The 17,862-nt window shown below is 40.4% G+C and overlaps 1 protein-coding gene and 1 long non-coding RNA gene across 4 annotated transcripts in view; one reads left to right on the top strand and one right to left on the bottom strand.

Annotated features, from left to right (window-relative positions):
• Positions 1-17,862, top strand: part of PDE11A (phosphodiesterase 11A) — a 324,817-nt gene that overhangs the window by 245,173 nt on the left and 61,782 nt on the right. For all 3 annotated transcript variants that reach the window (XM_019739325.2, XM_019739326.2, XM_074338486.1), the window contains 3 exons: positions 1,974-2,083; positions 11,651-11,741; positions 15,150-15,250. In XM_019739325.2, coding sequence (XP_019594884.2) covers positions 1,974-2,083; positions 11,651-11,741; positions 15,150-15,250 — 302 coding nt within the window. The remainder of the gene's footprint in view (positions 1-1,973; positions 2,084-11,650; positions 11,742-15,149; positions 15,251-17,862) is intronic.
• LOC109451251 (uncharacterized) lies at positions 8,539-10,760 on the bottom strand. The gene is made up of 3 exons (XR_002137954.2): positions 10,351-10,760; positions 9,740-9,794; positions 8,539-9,262 (listed from the first exon to the last, which is right to left on the bottom strand). It is a non-coding gene; the product is annotated as an uncharacterized LOC109451251 (long non-coding RNA).

Below are 17,862 nucleotides of genomic sequence, written 5' to 3'. Positions count from 1 at the left end.
TATTCCTGAAAACTGGAGAGTAAATGAAGAGAGGTTTGGGATGCAGGAGATAGGAGATCAACCCCAAGAGAGGAAAGCTGGCAGCAGAGAATCCACACCAGAGAGAATGCTCAGACTATATAAAGCAGGGTCCCCAGTACAAGAAGGGATCTGTGACTGGTTGCAGAGTTGTGTAGGATGTGAGAAGACTTATATGTTCAAAGAAATCTTAACTCCAGGAAAAGAAAACATTTACATAAGAAAGGAAACAATTATCAGATACTAGCTGACTTTGCAGTGAAAAGTATCTATAGAGTGATCATCAGGAAAGCACTGTATGAGACCTTGGGCACATAGCATCTCTGTGCCTGTTTCCTCATCTGTACCTGGGGGTAATGACAGTTCCTACCTCACAGGTCTGTTATGAGAATCAAATAAGTTACATAGTTGTAAAGCTCAAAGGAGTGTGTCAGGCACGTGGAAAGGACTATATAAATACTTGATGAATAGCTAAGTGTTAATAACACATTGAATACTATTTAGAAATGTGGTGGAAAATACCTACCAAATTAGGTAAAGAAGGAAATGGAAAGTGGTTGCCTTTGGGAATCAGGAAAGGGAAAGGATGAGGGACTGCTGTTCTTGGTTCTAAGTCTCTTACAACAATTTGAATTTTTAAAAAACTACTGCATGTAATACTTTAAGTAAAATAAAATTAACTTAAAACCAACAGCTATTTCCAAATTTTAAAACAAAAGGGCACACGCAACTTTGATATGGGCTATTTCATCCCCTCCCAGACAATTTATTAATATTCGTATTTAGTATGCAAATGGAATTATATGTATTTCTAAATGTAGCAGTGGACCCAACTCAACTTTTAAAAATAAAATTGTCAGCACAGAAACTTCTTGAATTAATTCTGCAATACAATCGCAATTAATTAAAAAACAAAGTTTTTATTGATGTAAAAGAAGGGTCTTACAGATACTAGCTAGTGATCCTAGATTTGGGGGGAAAACACACGTGAAAACAGAAGTGATGTGAACCCTACCTTTCCCTTATTCTTGTCCTCTGATGAAGAGTTTAGTAAGTAATGAAATGGGAGACTTACAAAGTAAAAGCGGGGAGACATGATGGCCTTGGAACAAGATAATGCGTAAGACCTTTTTCAGAGGTTTGCTTCCTCCTCCAAGCTGCTGAAGGGACAGCAGGAAGCAAAGAACCACTGCTGCTTTGGGTTGCACAGTGACATCACACTGCACCTCAAAGAAATCACACCACACCTGTGCGTTTCACAAGCACGCTCCCACAGGATAATGAAGAAAAAGAATTCCATGTAATGATGCTCCAACTTCAGGTGGCTAATCCTCTGCCAAATTCTAGTTTTCAAGACAAGCACTGCCTTATTATCTGTCTGAATTTAATCTGTCCTCCAAGCTAATATGAGTTCCGCTATTTACAAGATACCTTCCAGAATAATATCATGTAACAATTTCAGTACTTCTAAGTTGCTTCTCTAATGCAAAACAACACAAAAAACAAAACAAAACAAAAAACTGGTTTCTTTGGCCGGCTTTCATTTGAGTGGCATCCAGTGGATATAGCATTCAGTTCTTAATTCACCCCCTTCTCCCCCACCACTAGATGCTTATCAATAAAATGTAGACTCACAAAACACATTTTGCTCTGGGCCTTTGCCAGACTGTCACTGTGTCTGGATAGTGCCGCCTCTTCTCTAAAAATGGAACAAACGCCGAAGTTTGTTCTGGTGTGCCAGCGTGAGCCACTGTGACAGTGAGCTAATTCATCACTGCGGGGACCTTAGGCTGTGCGACTGACCACCCAACTCACTGTCATCCAAGGGAGTGGCAGTTAATCATTTCCTTAAATGATGTGGGTATGAAAACAGAGCTGACTGTCGCTCAACAGACAAACCTTATCCATCCTCCTTGCCCTGAGTCGTGACTGTTGCCATTTTCTCTTCTTCCCAGACCGCTGGGTTTCAAGAGATTCTGACCGAAGTGGAAATTTTAGCGGTGATTGTGGGATGCCTGTGTCATGACCTTGACCACAGGGGAACCAACAATGCCTTCCAAGCTAAGTAAGTGTTCTAATTGTTGTTATTTTAATGCATTTGCCTTTCGGTTCCGAGCCAAAGGTGACCAGTGCTAAAGAGTAAAGCATTAATTTCTGGCATCTGAGGCCAAGGCCAGGCCGGCTTGGGCGTGCATGTCATGGGGCCCATCCATCTTTATAATTCCCTATTCTTCTTTTAATTGCAAATTTGCCCTTCATGTCATGCTTGTTGATTTGGTCTGTCTCTGTTGACCTCAGTCAGATGACAAAGCTCAGATTTTAGAGGGCCTATTTTTTTTTGTCCTTCCAGAATATTTGCTTTCATGGCATTTATAAGCTTCTTGGATTTGCTACTCTCAAATCCAAGAATAGTTTTGAGATTATTAATATCAAAGTGGTCTTAGAAATTTTATGAAGCAAAATATCTCTTCCTTCCCCAAGAGAATCTCTTCCAGGTTCTTTTGATGCTGGATCTCATATGAACGGCAGAGAAGTAACGATGCAGGAGGAATAAGGTCTCTGCTCCTCCCTTGCCTCCTCCCACGGAAAGGTGGGAAACAAAGGAATTACATCCACACTGGGATGTGTAAGCTCATGATGTGCTCAGACAGAATCATCTGTCCCTAAGCAAGCTGAACTGGACAAGCTAGCCATTGCTTGGTGGCTCACACCGAGGCCAAGCCATAGAATTTATGGGTGCCGGAAATAAGACCAAAACCTAGATCTCCTAACTCCGGTATTGAGGGTCCAGTTTTAATGTTCTTTTTACTACCTGTCTCCAAACAAAATATGTGAGTTCAGAGACTGCAGAAAAAAGTTTGGGGATGGAGAAGTAAAGGAAGGCTTCAACAACATGGTAACGATTTCAAAGCCCCCATAGAACAGGTGTACCTCCAGAATTTGCGACATCAACAGATCACTGTGTGTCAACAGCTCACCACTCTTTTTTGTTCCACCAAAACACCTGCCTGTTGAGGCCGTGGGGTCCTGACCACTTGCGTTTGCTCCTGATCTAGCAAATGAATTTGATTGTGTGCCCTTCTCTCTCCATCCTGGATCTTACAGCCCATCACTTCAACTCGCTCTTCTCAATAGCCTATAATTTCTTGGCCCGCTAACCCTTCTGTGACATCCACTCTGCAAACACTCAGCCCCAATTCAAGTTAACAGTTTAATTTCTTGCTACTCTGCCTAGACTTTTAAAGGTTTCAGGAGAAAATGCCACCGTTGTGAGAGTCTGAGATACACCAAGTATACATTCTCCCAAGTCAGCCAGATGTTCAGTACTCCCCAGATTCTGTGTCGCTAGCCAGCTCTGCCCCCCCATTGCTCTTAGCAGTTACATACACAGAATGGTCTCCCTTCCTAAACTGTTTCCTGTCTACCACCTCCTCTGCTCCACTCAGCAGATCACCTTGCCTCCTCCTTCACTGAGAAAATTGAGGCCATCAATCGAGAACTCTCTCAATTTCCTCCCCTGCCACATACAAACTTATCTGTCTGGCTCCATCCTTTCCTCCTAACCTCCTATCTCAGTGAAAGGGCCGTCCTTCCTCTTGTCTGAGGCTAATGCCTCCACCTCAGCTTTGGATCCCTTCCTTGCTCCCTCCTCTGAGACCTTCCTCCATCAATCTTCCTCTCTCTGCCCTGTATCTTCCTTCCCCTTTCTACTAGCACTGAACACCCTATTCATATGAACAATTCTCGTCCATCTTAAAAAGCCCACCCCAATCCCCACTTCTCCCTCTAGCATCTGTTCTGTTTCTCTTCTGTCCTTTCTAGTCAATCTTCTTGGGAAGTTGTCTGTTCCTTGCCTTCACTTTCCGAACACCTGCCCCCCCACATGGCTTCGAGTTTGGCCTTGCCAGGGCAACTGCCCTCAGTAATCCTGTCAGCATCCCCTTTTCTCAGAGCTCTGGACACTCTTATTGTCCCTCTTGCTTGACTCTTCTTGCCATGAGACCTATTTTCCACTCCGTCCTTCCTAGAACTGTCTCTCTTCCATTGTCTGCCAGACAAAGGATTTCATCTAGGCTTCTCTCCTCCTGCCGCAGCCTGCACCGCTGAAGGCCTCTCCCTTTGCCCTCCTGCTCCACACGATCCTTCATGCGGGGCCTCCACTGCTCGGCTGAAGCCCCAAACCCAGACCCTCTGAACCGTAATTCTCTGCTTCTCCCCAGACACTTACCCCAGCTGCCTGACAAATACCTCCTATGTGAAGTCTCAGTCTCTCCCCTTTACACCTGTCCCATTTCTCTTATTCTCAATCTCAGTAAACAGCACCACCAGAAATCCACACATCACCCAGATTCCCTCCTTAGCACCCCTCAAAGTCGACATCTCTGCATTCTGAAGTAACTCCTGCTTCTTTGCATCTCTCCTGGATTGCTGCAACAAACAGGCCAACTCTTCTCCTCCAGACTTCCCATCTTGGCACTCCAGAATCATGTTTGTAATTCACAAAGCTGATCAGCTCACTCCCCTGCTTAAAAGCCATTCAGCAGCCTCCTGTGGCTTTCAGGATAATGTTTAAATTCCTTAGTTTAATCCTTTAAGGCCCTTTTCACTCAGGCTCTTGCCCATTTCTCTGGCCCCACCCCTCCCACCCCCACTGAACCCATGCGTCTATGTGGTAGACTCAAGAGATGGGGTCTGGCTAGTTCACTTCTCTCTGCTCCCCAGTATTCTGTCTCCCTTGCCTGAAATGCCCTTCTCTCCTTCTTCCCCCAAACTCCTCTGAGAGCAGCCCCCCCAGGGTTCTGTTCCTGCTGCACCTTCCCCTTGTCAAATTTGTGTGTCCACATAATGCCCCGACTATGCTTTTTCAAAAGTGCATCTCACTCTATTTTAATCGCTGATTAACAGGTATGTCTCCCCTTCTCCTTGAATTCCATGATTTATAATAAGTACCAGGAGCATAATAAACTGCAATGAGTGTTTGCTGAGTGAATGAATGAATGATGAATGCATAAATGGATGAGATTTTAACTATATTAATACAGCTTTTCAGTAAAGTTTTCTGATTTCTTAAATAAGTGTAACCTGTTTTAGATTATTATAAAACACAGTTTCTATACATATAGGCTTGATGTTGTACTTAAGACACTAGTGGCCCTGGGACCTACTGAAGTGTAAACTGTGTATACTTTCATTATACTTTCATTATATGATAATTCCTTATATTTGGGTTCCTGTATATACATTTCATTATTTTTTAGGATGTCTCTCTGTAAGGGCAGTGGAATCATTGTATCTTCCTCTAGCACCCTCTCTCCAGCCCCCTACCGTTGTGCCTCTTATGCATAAGTAAAAGATAAATGTGTTAAAATTGTGTCTGTAAAACAAGAGTGAGAACCTTGTGGGTTCCTATAAGGGTCAAGTGCACAATACTTGTACTCGGATACCCATCACCCCCTCCCCAGTGGGAGCCTCTGTATCACACTGAGAGAAGCAGCCCTTCTTACTAGTTGACCTCTCAGCTCTTTGGACCAAGAGTACACACCTAATCAAAATCCATCGAATCGTATTTTATCTCTCAGGAATTTGAAGCTGCATTACCATGATAATTGACTCAGTTAGCTGTTGAGATCCAAGCTGCAGATCCGGGTAGACTTGAGAACTGAGGCTACCACTTAGGAAAAGCTATGAATGACCACATCCCAAGTGGATAAAAGAAATAAGAAAGCGAATCTTCAGAGAGAAGAAAGTAGATAGAGAGAAGCAGAAAGAAGAGACTGTACAACTTTAGAGAAACAGAGATAAAGCAGACTTGATTCCTGGCTTTCCATATCTCTACTCCTATTTCCAGGAGACCCAGCCGTACTTGTGATAATTGAGCTCCCTCAGAGCTGTTGGCACCATTTAATCAACCATTTTTCAGTGAAGCTGATTCTAATTTATTTCTGCCCTTTGCAACTAACAGGCCCTGAGACAATGAGAAGAACTACAATTTACTTGTTCTTTACTATCTTAAGCACCCACCCACATACGTGGAGGGTAGGTATTTTTGTCTCCATTTTATGGGAGAACCTAAGCTTCAGGAAGTAAATAACTCGCCCAAACTCGTACATCCAGAATATGGCAGAGTGGTGTTTAGACCCAAGCTATCTAATTCCAAAAGCCATTCTTTACCCACCACATCATACTGTCTCCCATGACCAGTGATATTTATTTTGGGCCTTTGAGCTTCCAGTTTATTGGCTGACTTGCCATATACATGAGCTATGGAAAACTAAAATATGTTTTGACATCCAGAAAATCAAGACGTGGAACTATAAAAATCATTAAAATTAAACTAGACCTTGGTACTAATATTTTTCAACACCTTAATTTTACAAAAATGGAACTGAGATACCCAAATCCTAGGTTACTCGCATAAGATTAAACCGTTTTCATACATATTAGATAGGTATTAAGTCGCTGGTACGAAAACTCAAATTTTATTTCATTTATTTATTTTTTACATCCTCATACCATATGATCAAATCTGCTTATTCCAAGATGGTCTGATGTGTATCTTCAAGATGACTAAGGAATGGGGTGTCCATTAGTCCTGCCTCTATCTGGTGGAACTTAGGACCCCTAGTGCCACCGCCAACCAACCTCAGTTATTAGGTTGGTGCAAAACTAATCGCAGTTTAAAAGGTAAAACATAATTGCAAAACTGCAATTATAAAATTTCCTTTGATAATGTATGCTGTTAAAGACCTTTTATGTCATGGTAAAGGAAATATCTTTGTATTGATTAGAGTAAGATTTATTCGGTAAGTGTGCCACTGTTTAGAAAATCCCTAGGAAGAAATCTATATCTTTAATTCCTTTCTTATTCCCCAATAATTGAGTGCTTTCTATTTGCAAGGCACTGTGCTAGGCATTGTGGGAGAAATAAAGACGGATAACAAACAGTGCCTTCCCTTAAATTATTCACAATCTGATTCCCACCTTTCAACTGATTTGGAAATGGAATTTAAATGCACCAATTATTATGTAAAGCAAAACATATGCTACCTTTTTTTCATATATAAGACTATAAAAAAAAAACAGGAGACATTTAGCAAGGGACAAATTACTATATAAAATGCAAAATGCCCCTACAATAAAAAGTTGTGACTTTAGTTATAGCACAATATGATTTATTCTCTTAGCCTTTCTGATAAGTGAACCTTTGCATTTTCGTATTTTATTCTTAATTTTTAAGTATTGGAGTACGTGCAATGAATGATCAATAGGTAGAGAGGGCAGCGATCCCACAGTGCTTTGAAATGGCTCTGTTAACACCTCTCTGCTGTTTTCTCCAGGGACAGCGTTTCCCACTCATCCCCCTCTCTATTACAGCTGCCCCTGATGATTAAATATCAGTACCGAGCAGCTTTGTAGTATATTCTCCTAGGAGACTTCTTCTATTCATTTCTAGCATAATCTCTTACACTCATTTCTTGGGAATGAAAACCCATCTTGTCGCTTTCGGCCAGGTCCCAGAAGTGAAATACTGGGGCACATTAATCTGCCACGACAGCCAAATCCCATTGCTCGCCACCTCCCAACAATTCTCAATTTCCTAATTACCTTTCATAGTTTTCCTTCTTAAAGTTTCCTGTTAGGTCATGGCTGCACATTCCCGTTAAGTCACTTTTTCAAAGCATATGCACATCTCGGGAAGTTATGAAGGTACATTTCCATTTGCACACTTTTTTTTTTTGGTGCCTGTGCAAAGTGCTGAATGCCTATAGGGACAGAATTTTCACTCTGACTTTTCTTTTTAATAAGTTTCCCCGCAGTGTGCTGCCTGTCTGGAAAGGAAAACCTTTAGTATGTTCGGATGACCTCATCAATAATAAGCATCAGGAATAATCACATGCATAAATATTCCTGTGCTTATGGAATTTGGAGACTCGTCTCTTCCTCCTTCTCTCCTCCTCTCTCCACAGACACACACACACACACACACACACACACACCGTATATGTATACACACACACACCATATATGTATATATATATATACTATTAAAGTGTGTTTGCCCCAAAGCTACTTATATGATGGATATACTTACCACAGACAATTAAAATGAGGTGTGGTGTTAAAGTCAATTTTTTCCATAGGTGATTGATTTGGGGCGGTTTGTTTTTGTTTTTTTTCACATTTTACATGAAAAAGTGGAAGTATGCCTTTACACAAAGTATACTGCATGAAAGACATAGCCTCTTTTAAGCAATGAATTTATAACCAAGTCAGATTGGTTAATGCTGCATATCATGTTTCCCTCCTGCAGAATCACAACGCATATTTTCACATACTGATGCTGCTGGGACATTATACAGTGAAGAAACAGTTTAACTTTTTAAACCCAGCATTTCCCAAACATATTTGACCATGGGACCCTTTTTATTTCTGCTCATAATGCGATTTGACATTCCAAAGAACTAGTATTCTGTAGAAACTTTTTGATAAAGTTTATCCTAACAGATACGTTTTCGCCACTTAAAACAATTTTTATCAGTGTAGACTTCACTCTTGCCATCGCAGGAAATTCACAGCATGTGTGTATACCTCAGGAACAGGCAGAATGCTCAGTGAGCCGTGGCCTCAGAGAAAAAGCACCAAAAGGTTTTGCAGTCTTAGAAAATCTGACAGAAACCAACTCTAATAGTGTAAATAAAGAATCCATAAAGAGATGGAAGCATTCTTCCTTAGATGATTTTATTCTAGAAAACTCAAAGTAGAGTTAGTGCCATGTTCCACTCTATGAATGCTAAGATGGCGTCTTGCTTGCAGAAAGGTGAGCATTGTTAGTGTAAGTCTGGTCAGAGACAGTCTCCTACAGTTATAAGAGACTGTGAACTTCCTGAGGGCAAGACGATGTCTTACTTATCTTTGTATTCCACATGCTTGCAGCCTGGCATCATAAGTCATCAATACTTGTTGGTTGAATGAACGTTAATTGAATGACTGAATGTGTTAGTTAATTAATCACAGTGTTCTCCTGCACTTTCATAGCATTTGTCTGGTTCAGTGGCAAAATTTTATTTTTGTGATTAACTCAGTATTGTTTGAGGGTGAGGAGAATGTACGATGGAATTGAAAAAGGGAACAAAAAGGGAGTCTGATGATGAAGATGCTGAAATCACAGGCAGTCAGGCTGCATTTGTACAAACACCCTAAGAGTCCTTCTGATGAAAAGCAGCAGTTCAGAAGCCACGTGGACCTGGGGGAGAGGGAGAAGGACAGCGTAAGAGGCACCAGGGTATTCGTCATAAGCTGTTCCCTGGTTAAGGAGGAAAACATCCTACCCATCCTGAAAAAATATATATAAAATGATTTGTGGTCGTCTAGCTTGTTTAACTTTATCAGATCTGCTAAACCAATGCGATAAAGGAAGAGATAATATTTTTGCATCTTGACCCTACTTTACATCAATGACTGTTATCAGGATTCACACCAGTAAGAGAGACATCTGGGCATGGCTGATTAGTAGAAACAAACCACAGAAGTCTGAGCCTGTGGTTAGCAGTTATACCAGTAGAATTCTGAATTAAATTATGAAATCTTCTTTCATTGATGACAACCATCTTGGCAAAAATTGAGAATGGAATATCAGAAGTGTGTGAGGTATAATTAGTTTTCTCTTTATGTAATGAGAAGAAGCTTAAAAACTTGGATTCTAATCCAGAACTTTACTTACTAGCTTTATGACCTTGGAAAAGTAGCAGAACTTCTCTGAGCCTTGGTTTCCTCATCTGTAAAGTGAGAAGACAATACTATTTCATGGTCGTTGTCAGGACTAGATGAAATAACATATGAAGTTGTTAATCTGTTGCCTAGTGCATGATAGGTACTTACTCAGGATAGCTATTACTATTAATAACATTATTATAAAATATGTTAACATGCTTATTACTGCCAACCTTCCAATTTTAACTATAATCTCTAGACATACTACTGCAAGCTTATTAGCCAAGCAGCTAATATTCTTTTAAGCACCTACTCTGTGCCAAGCATTAGGATGTGATACGCATATAAAACATCCTAGAAATTCAAAAGCCAAGACAAATATAGCCAAGACACAATATAGTGTGCTTTTTGAAAAATGAATTTTCATAAAAATGAACTCTATGTTAGAAAAATAGTAACTAACATTAAATATTAATCACCGATTACTAAGATTAGCCTAACAAATGTTCACTTATTAAATGATATAGATTAAGGTAAGATTTAAAGAAATAACACATGCCTGATTAAAATCTAGTGCCCTGTTTAAGAACCCCTATTCATAATAATCCCTACAGAACCTACCCGGCTGTGTTTTTTCCAACACGTGGTCAGTTCTGAGTCTTTTCAACTGGCCGTGATCTTGGGCTGCCTCACCCTAGAGGGCAGCTGGTGACCAAAATCCTTCACAGAGCACTTAGATGCAGTGTTTGCTCCTCTCACTAGCAGAGCAGACTATGAGCTGTCAATCTCCAGTGTTTCCAAGTTAAGACTAAATTGCCCTTTCAATGTCCAAACTCCTTGCAATGAGTAATAAAGAACACAAGAACTTGGATATGTCTTCAACAGAGTCCTATGACTGCACTTTAAACCCTTGGCATCTCTGGATCTCTTTTGAGTCTTAAGAAGCTTTTAATCCCATGCCCAAAGAATTGGAAATGAATACACTTGAATGTTTTAAATAAACACTTTGCCAAACTGACATTGTTGAGGAATGGTTTGTTCTACGTAAGCAAAATGTTAAGATAATTCAGAATAATACTTTCAAGGATCAACTAACATTTTATTTATTTAAAATGGAAAAATCTAGATGAGTTTTAATTATTAATATAGACTACAATCTACTACACGCCAGGTACTGTGATAGGCACTTTCAGATATTTTATTGTATTCTCATAAATAACAGGTGAGGTGGATAGTATTATCATAATTTTAGAGACAAAGAAACTGACGCTTACTATGACCAACTAACTGCCCAAAGCTATAACCAAGAGCGGAGGTCTGACTCCAAATTTAGGAAGCTTTCCAGAGTTCTACACTGAGATATTATAGTGGGACTGTGGGCTAGAAAACCTTAGGAAAAGCTTATAAACCTTACATGTAAAGTTGATAAAATGTAAAATATTCACAAGGTCTTTTCCCATGAAGAGTCAAATACATTTGGTATAAGACAATTGTTCTGGACACACAGAAGTTGTGTAAGGTTTAGTGCATGCAGCCTATCCTGATCCCCAAAGCCAGAAATTATGTCTCTTGTCTCAGAGCATCCACTGAACATGGAACATTTTCTGTGGTGTTTGTATTGTGTGTTATGTGCATTATTTTCCCTACGATCACGTTTCATCTCCTTTACTATTAAATTTCTTAGAGTCATGAACTATGTCTTATTCACTGTTGTATCATCCACAGCATCTAGCCTAACACATAGAAGGTTCTTGAAAGGTTGCTTTAACAGATTAGTGAACTACACAAGCAGTTACCTGAAAGTGTATCGGCTCACGGTCCTTGGCCAAAGCACAAGAAGCATTTTGATCCACAGAGCTGGTGTGGGGTGATCATTGACAGGTAACGGGCCTCCATCACTGACCCTTCTGTGCTCTTTCAGGAGCGGCTCTGCCCTGGCTCAACTCTATGGAACCTCTGCTACCTTAGAGCACCACCATTTCAACCACGCCGTGATGATCCTTCAGAGTGAGGTACAGACCTAACGTCCTGCTTCTTCCCTTGGCACAAAGCCAATGGAAGTACGTTTCCGACCTCTCTTTCTTTGTAGTGTCACAGGTAGACACAGAGAAGTGGGACAAGAGTTTTAAGCCCAATTAAAGACCTTTCTTTCGTCGCTTTTTATATTCATTCAGATGCCTAAACAAGGATCGCATTCCATTTCTTCCTGAGCTGATTCATTTGGATTTTATTATTGGTTTGGAGGCTTTTCAGATTCACTTGGCAGAGGTGACTGCCCAGGGCTTGTCACCTTCCGTAAGGGGGACCAATCCCACTAACACAGTGACTCAATCCAAGCAGTGAGTGGCCCAACCTTCCCATTTTGTGAAACCCGAAGCCATTTTGAAAGATGGCAGAAGCAGAAACAGGGTGAGAAAGTTACACTTTATTAGCACAATTGAGAAACCTATAAAAAATAAAAACTTTAAATTGCTGGTGGGACTAGTTTGAAAGTGAGAATTGCAGCTAAACTTGAGACCCAGGGCTAAGGCCATATGCCTTATTTTGCTGCATGTGCCATTGCAGGACTTGGAAGTACTTTTATACTTTTAGCTCTCCATGGAGAAAAAGAAAAACCACTTACTGACTCTGGCTGAGGCGTGCATGAGTTTGAAATTGCCAGGAAAGGATCTGTTTAATTTTCTACAGGCATACAGACTTTCTTTTCTTTTTTTTTCTTTTTTGAGGCCAGGAAGGGATCATCTGTTCCCCATTATTTGTCAGTTCTCTAGCTGTGCCATTAATTATTATTATTATCATCATTAAGGCCCTGCTTCGCTGGAATAGCATCATTAAATACGGAGGTTTTTTTCCTCCAGTCTATCTTGAGAAAGCATGTCTTTTGCAATATCATGAAAGCTTTCTTCGACCCCATAAAGGAGAGTCAGCACTCCGGAACCTGGATGCAGCTGGGGAAGGGCGATCCCACTGGGGGAGATATATTTTCAGTTGGGAAGGGAACATCGAGGGTCAGGCTCTCGGTAACTCTGACAGAAACCAGCATCCCGGCATCTGTGGCTCAGGAATTTTCCTATGAAAACCTGTTTTAGCCAAGTGCTGTGAAAGAGGGAAGAAGGAACAGGAGGAACTGGGTTCAGATTATGTCTTCTGTGCTACTAATATGATGGGTTTATACCTCGGACCCCAGAAACTCCCACCTTTGTTTGTAATAACAGGGATTATAAACAGGATGTCAAGGTTTTCTCGAAAGATCATTTGTTTGTCTGGAAACAAACCCCACTAACTCAGAATTTGTTTTCATACAAACAAAATCCATCCAGCTGCCCTTCACTTCGGAGTTACCTATGAAGAACGCAGCGCAACTGGGGCATGCAGACCCTGCCCCAGCAGTTCCCCCACCACCACCGCACCCTCATCCTGCCTATCAGAAAGGCAAAAAATGCAGAAGTCGTTATCAACCCACTTTCCAAATGATGCAAAGGCACAGAGAGGTTAGATGACTTCGTGAAAATTGCCCCAGACCTTTCTCCCTCCATTTGGTTCTCTTTCCATCAGTACCACACTCCTCCATAAACAAGTGGAAGCAGTATTTCAGGGAGACAAATCTATTTCAGGGAGCAAACCCTTGAGGCACTGGAGGAGGCCAATTGCATCTAAACAATACACTGATGGCAAATTAACTTTTTTATTATTATTAAGGCTGATCTGGCTCACTTTGTCACCTGTCCTTGAAAAGTAGTCAAATGCACTCTCTCACAAAATAACCAAGATCCTCAAATTCAGACCAGCTTTCTCCTGGACCTCACGTTAGTTTTTACTGTACCTTGCTCATAGTAGCTATCCAGGCATACCTTGGAGATTTTGCAGGTTCAGTTCCAGACCAGCGCAATAAAGCGAGTATTGCAAGAGTGAGTCCTAGTCTTTTTGCTGGTGAGGGTCTCTTGCCTTCAGTTTGTAAAAAACGCAACATCTGTGAAGCGCAATAAAGTGAAGTGTAACAAAGTGAGGTATATCTGTATTTCTTTCCCGGGAGATGGTAGACATGTGACTACAGTTCCATAGCTTCTAACCACTACTTCCCAGGCCCAGTGCACCAGTCTGTGATTGATCCGTGGGACAAGGCTCAGGCAAAGAAACCCAGACAGAATTATGGTGTGGCATTCCTTTAGTTATTTGTCTTCTTCCTAAATGACTGAATTAAGAGTCTGGAAGAGTTCATTTGAAAATTATTATGACGATTGGACCTGCTCCCTGGTAGAACCAATATACTCTAGTCTTTAAGGAGTGGCGGATTCGCCCAATGAGATAAATTAACTCAGGGAGCAGATTATCATCTGGTGCCTGGTAGGCGGTAATTTGCTAATTGATATTCTGTTTCCCTGAAAGAATTAATTTACCTCTCATTGGAGAATAGTTTATTCTCAGGCGGTCATTCCACCCACTTCTTTCTGCACCATCTTCTGGCTCTCAACACTGCGGTTAAAGCTGGTCAGTTCCCAGACCACATATTTATGAGTTGGTATTTCATGCTAAGAAAACCTGATAAGTGAAAAAGTCCTTGACTATCAAAGCAAATTAAGTGGATTTTCAGCCACTTCGTAGAAGGATTTTTCACTTTACTAAAGACATTGTAGAGCTGCCTAATGTGACTAAAACAAATTTTGATGAAAAGAAGTGTGCTTTTCAAAGGTATGGAGATAGAGCTGTATTTGCAAGTTTTGCTAGGTCAGAGTCCTCTTTAGAGTTCCAAGAACTACGCCAAGAACAGTATCTTATATATTCTAGCTACTCAGTAATTATGTACTGAATTTAATCTAACACACTTCATCAAGATGGATCTTTAAAGGGTTGCTCAATTTTAGTAGTTTTAACTTGTTGGGCCATGTAAATCTTTGTGGTTCGGACTGCCTTGTGCATTGTGGGATGTTTAGTAGCATCCCTGGCCTTTTCCCCAGATTCCGGTAGCACCCCCCTCAGTGTGACAATCAAAAATGTCTCTAAACATTGCCAAAAGCCCCCATTGCTCACGTCTCCTCCAGTTAAGAACCACTGGTCTAATATTTTTTCTCCTCCTTGAAATCATTTTTTGCCATCGCAGGTACTTCCAAAATAGCAACTAAAGTCCTTAATAATGAAGCTAGGATTTATTTTAGGGTCAGAAACATCTGTGAGCTTCTACACTCAGTAATTCCACAGGAAATGGGTGTCTCTTGGTTGTCCTCCTCAGAAATGATTGCACTTTCTGGCTTTGCTGTGTTTGCCAGGGAGTCAGTTTGTATTTGTGCACAGTTTCATTAAGCTTTTTTTTTAATTGTTTTATCATGTTTCCATATACAAATATATATAATATAGGAAAAACATGTACTCAACAACCTCAGATTTAATGTTGTCTTTTGTGACTTTTCACTTTCTCATTACAGGGTCACAACATCTTTGCTAATTTGTCCTCCAAGGAATATAGTGACCTTATGCAACTTTTGAAGCAGTCAATATTGGCAACAGACCTCACGCTGTACTTTGAGTAGGTATTGGCATTTGATCTTTTTGACAAATGGATATCTAAAATTTCAACCTGTAATTAATTTTCAGGTCCATATTGGGGTTTGCTTGTTATTCTAGCACTGATATCAATGTGTTTTTCTTGTTTTTCTCTCATCTAAATGAACTTAATTAACGTGGTATCTGCAAAACAAACAAATTAGGACTACAATCAAGAAATTTATATCTTTCTTCCGTGTTATGAGCCTGGTTTGAGATTTTTGACTCTGAAACTAAGTGATGGCCATTTTTACTTTAAAGACTAAGATTGCTATTTTAAACTATTATTTCTTCTGGTCAGATCTATAATAGCATTAATAGTGCTAATTGAAAAAGATTTGTTGCTAAAAGGTTGACTAGAAATCCAAGCCTTCATTTCTTGCCTCGCCTCTAGCTCTCTTTCTCAGAAGACTGTCCCCCTTTGGTTTCCAATTTCAGGCTCTCATTTGAACTGGAAATTCCATCTCTCTCATCTCCTCTTAGACCTGCTCCATCAGGTACCACATCTTTTGGCAGCCTGGAAATCTCTTCCTTCACTGATATGCACAGTTTTCTCTTAAAGACCAACTTCCCTTCCTTAAAAAATTATTTCACTTGCCCTGATGGAGATCTTTAATTGCTTTTCAATTTACCTTTCTTTTACTGCCTACCTTTTAAAATAAATGGAGCACATTAGTACCTTTATTTTTCTAACACACATTTACACCTTAACGAGCCACATCCACCTTCACATTCTATCAAAATTGTACTTTCAGAAGACACCAGAGACTTCCTTGTCCCCAAATTCAATGATCTTTACTCATGTCTGCTATTTTCTAGCTTCTTTGAGGCATCTGAAGGTTTACTGGCTTCTCATGGTCAATTTCTACTCTTTTCTTCCTCAACATCCAGCTGCCTTTCTCCTTTTCTGGATCCTTTGTGAGTTTCTTTTCTCCTTGCTCTCATGTATGAGTTCTTGAACCCACGTTCTTCTTTTTTTACTGTACTTAGATTCACTCCCCTGACTTCATCTCTATAATACCTTTACATAAATAGGTATAGAGAAGACTCTGAAATTCTTCGCTCTAAGCTTCCCTCACATTCAAGACCTGTGTCTCCAACTTCCATTTCAAAAGACTTCAGTAGTTTCATTGCTTTCAAAGCAACCTCTAAACTTGGTTTGACTTTCAAGGCCCTCCATAAACTGCCTTCAACCTTTTTTCATGTTTATCTTCCACTTCTTTCCTACACGATTTGTCTACTTCAACCAGACAGGTCTACATGTTACCCTTTGAAAACTCCTTATGCAGCGCCCCTCTTGCCCCAATCATATTACTGTTCCAACATAGAATCTTATCCCTCCACTTCCCCATCTGGCTGAATTATCCTTTAAGGTTCATCTTTTCTACCACCTTTTCTAGGAATCATGTGTCACTTGCTCTGAAATCTTACTGCACTTTGGCATTGTATCAGTTAGAATTAGATTCAACTGTAAGGGACAGAAAACGCAAAATAACAGTGGCTTCCTTTTCTGTCACTTAAAAAAAGTCTGGAGATAAGTAATCTGCAGTTGGTACAGTAACTATGTTAAGTCTTCAGGGACCCAGTCTACTTCTTTCTTTCTGTACTGCCACCTTCAACACATGGTCTCCACCTTAGTCCAAGATAGCGGCTCAAGCTCCAGGCATAATGTTCACATTCTACCTAGCAGAAAGAAGGACGGGACAAAGGAGAAAGGAACCAAATGGTAACGCAAGATATCTTTAAAGAGAATTTTCTGGAAACTCCACGTAACACTTCCACTTATATTTCATTCATCACAATTTAGTCATTGGGCCATACCTTGGTTGAAGGAAGGTTGGGAAAGGAAGCCTTTATTCTGGATGTAGTCATGTGCTACGTAACGTTTGGTGAATAACGGAGCACATATACAACAATGGTATACCATATAGCCTAGATGTGGTAGGCTGAACCATCTAGGTTTGTGTAAGTGCACTCTGTGATGTTCACACGATGATGAAATCACCTAACGATGCGTTTCACATAACATATCCCCATCGTTAAGCAGCACATGTCTGTAATCACATGCCCCACTAAAAACCAAGCATTCTATTACTAAGAAAAAATGGGAGGAGAGATACGCGAGTAGATAACTGACAGTGTGCCACATGTATTTATCATTGGCTTCTGCTACATGGGTTATTACATGGTAACAGTGGAGGCAGTAAAGGCTTTGGAATTATTGGTCTGGATTTAAATCTCATTCTGTCATTCTAGTTAAACCTGGTATAGTGAGCCCAAGTATCTATGTCTCCTCCCTCCTTAAACTTTGCTGAAATGGTAAATGAATTTAAAAGGCATAAATCTATAAGAAGGAAGAGAAAGGGTACATAACAACTGATAAGACATGTCAATACATCTGTGGAAAGTGGAAGGCCAACTGGTGAATGATAACTGATCTAGCCGAGTAGAAGTGAAAAGTAGGACCCACAGAGGAGCGCAACTCTGAGAGAAAAGCCAGTTTGTCTTGTGGAACTTGCTTGGGGCTCAGAGACAAAAAGTGCCATGAAAAGTGGATGTGATACTCAAGGCTTAAAACAAGGAGATTATTAGAAA

This window comes from Rhinolophus sinicus, linkage group LG01 (assembly GCF_036562045.2).
Source record: "Rhinolophus sinicus isolate RSC01 linkage group LG01, ASM3656204v1, whole genome shotgun sequence".
Taxonomy (NCBI): Eukaryota; Metazoa; Chordata; class Mammalia; order Chiroptera; family Rhinolophidae; genus Rhinolophus; species Rhinolophus sinicus.
The sequence above is the reverse complement of the archived record's forward strand: the minus strand, read 5'-3'. Positions and strand labels throughout refer to the sequence as shown.